The sequence below is a fragment of the Acanthisitta chloris genome, unplaced genomic scaffold (assembly GCF_000695815.1).
Source record: "Acanthisitta chloris isolate BGI_N310 unplaced genomic scaffold, ASM69581v1 scaffold20848, whole genome shotgun sequence".
Taxonomy (NCBI): Eukaryota; Metazoa; Chordata; class Aves; order Passeriformes; family Acanthisittidae; genus Acanthisitta; species Acanthisitta chloris.
The window spans coordinates 1-2,317 of NW_008686717.1; the positions used below are offsets into that span (position 1 = coordinate 1).

The following is a 2,317-nucleotide window of genomic DNA, read 5'->3' on the forward strand; positions in this document are numbered from 1 at the left end:
TCTGCTGAGCTTCGTTATAAAGGGACTCCCTGTTCACCCCTTTCTCCCTAGGCTGGGGGAGCTCCAGAGCTGCCCTAGCAGGGACACACAGGCACTGCGTTCCACATAACCCTTCTCCCTCTGCCCTGCCAGAAGATGCCACCATCCCTGCCTACCACCATCAACATCCAGGAGCCCCGCTGGGACCAGAGCACCTTTCAGGGCCGAGCTAAGCACTTTTTCATGGTGACCGACCCCCGGAACCTGCTGCTGTCAGGGGCCACGCTGGAGGAGGCCCGACGGGTGGTGGAGGACTACAGGTACCCAGGGGGAGGGCGGGTGTACCCTCAGCACTGCTCCTGGGCAGGTTACAGCCTTGGGCCCATACCCAAGGAACAGAAGCAGTGCTTGGCCAAAGCCAGCCCCCCAGATTGCCTGGCTGGTCCCTAACCTATCTCTGGATGGTGTGGGGGACCAGGTAGGGCATGTGCTGGCAGAGGCTCTTTCAACAGGTGCTACCCTTACCTGGCAGGGCGGGCAGGATACCCCCGGGGCTGACGGAGGACCAGCTTTGGCGAGCAAAGTACATCTATGACTCAGCTTTCCACCCTGACACGGGCGAGAAGATGCTTCTTATGGGACGCATGTCTGCTCAGGTCCCCATGAACATGACCATCACTGGTTGCATGTTGACCTTCTACAGGTACCTGTCCCCTCCTCACCCCAGGGTCAGGAGGATGCCCAGGATGGGGGAACTCCTCCCCAGGCATCCTCCTGGTCTTGGGGTGAGTGGGACACGTGTCCCATACCCCACAGTGCACTTGTGCCATAGGAGCATGGGTGGCATCCCCCAGTGTCCCCCAGCACCCTCCTCTCTCTGGCAGGACCACACCAGCTGTGGTGTTCTGGCAGTGGGTCAACCAGTCCTTCAATGCCATTGTCAACTACACCAACCGCAGTGGGGATGCACCCATCACCCCCAGGTAAGCATCCCTCTGACCAGGTCCTCTGGCGCCCTAAAATGCCAGGGGGTGCTTTGAACAGGTTCTTGAATAGCAGGGAGCTGTGAGATGGGACAATGGGGACCAGGCACAGCCAGAGATGGACACCATTTGAGCTATCAGGATTAGTGGTAGAGGTGGGAGAGGAACCCAGGTGTCCTGATGCTCTTGAAGGACGCATTCCTTTGGAGGGAGGACTCTGGCTCACTCCACTCAGATACCACTTCCTGCTCTTGCAGCCAGCTGGGGACAGCCTATGTGAGTGCCACCACGGGGGCAGTTGTCACAGCGCTGGGGCTCAAATCTCTCACCAAGGTAAGGTGACCCTTGGCCATCATGGGTGGGGCTCCTGGACCTATGGAGTCTCCCTGACCTCTGTCTGAGCTGAGCAGGGGATTTACTCCAGCATTTGAATCAGGGGAGAAAATGGAGGAAAGGGATTTTGCTGAGGTTACTCACACAAGGCAACCACTCTCTACAGCAATGGCTGTGGAGATGCCTGTTCCTCCAGCCTTGCTCCAGCTGCATCTCTCCACACGTTTCACCCCTCAGCCTCCCTCCAGGCCTGGGAGGGCACGTGGGAACCCCAGACCCCTTGGTCTCTGCAGCTTTAACTGGCTGAGAGTTGCAGGGGAGGAAGGAACATTTTTCCCAAGCGGGGCTAGGACATCCCAGGGTCTCATAGGAGGACAGTGGCAGACCCAGGGACAGCCAACTCTGCCCCCAGACCCTCTGCGTGATGTGCTCCTGCTTTTTTCCCTCAGCACTTGCCAGCCATCATCGGCCGGTACGTGCCTTTCGCAGCTGTGGCAGCTGCCAACTGCATCAACATCCCGCTGATGAGGCAGAGGTGAGCCCCTGGGCTGGGACGGGGTGCTCAGGCGTGCGTCAGGGTTCACCAGACACTAGTGGGCAACACAGGGACTTCCTTGCTGGTCATGCCGTCATTCCTTAGCTGGGGTGTTGGCTTGAGGGTACAAGCACCTGATTGCATCCCAGGGGGTTATCAGTCCTCATATGACCCTGTTAAGGACCCCAGGAAGTGTGCTGTGGGTCCAGGAAGTGTGAACGTGGGTCCAGCTGATACCTGCCCTGACTTACTATGCAGGCAGCAGATGGGGTTACAGGAGTATGCCAACCTCCCTTGGAGACATGTACCTGCCCTGTCTCCTGATCCCCCCACCCCTGTGCCAAGGGGACCCCTCACCCCATCTCTCCCTGCAGAGAGCTCAAGCTGGGGATCCCTGTCACAGACGAGAATGGGAACCGCCTGGGTGAATCGACAGCCGCAGCCCAGAAGGCCATTTTCCAGGTGGTGGTGTCCCGCATTGGCATGG

At 59.0% G+C, this 2,317-nt stretch overlaps 1 protein-coding gene across 2 annotated transcripts in view; it reads left to right on the plus strand.

The window, feature by feature from the left end:
• The first annotated feature begins 127 nt into the window (after positions 1-127).
• The window catches only part of LOC103807565 (sideroflexin-3-like), a 3,400-nt gene continuing 1,210 nt past the window's right edge, over positions 128-2,317 (plus strand). The window contains exons 1-6 of one of the 2 annotated variants that reach the window (XM_009080297.1): positions 128-299; positions 512-682; positions 864-962; positions 1,220-1,295; positions 1,745-1,830; positions 2,205-2,317. In XM_009080297.1, coding sequence (XP_009078545.1) covers positions 136-299; positions 512-682; positions 864-962; positions 1,220-1,295; positions 1,745-1,830; positions 2,205-2,317 — 709 coding nt within the window. In that variant the 5' untranslated portion in view covers positions 128-135. The remainder of the gene's footprint in view (positions 300-511; positions 683-863; positions 963-1,219; positions 1,296-1,744; positions 1,831-2,204) is intronic. The other variant, XM_009080298.1, reaches the window with a different exon arrangement.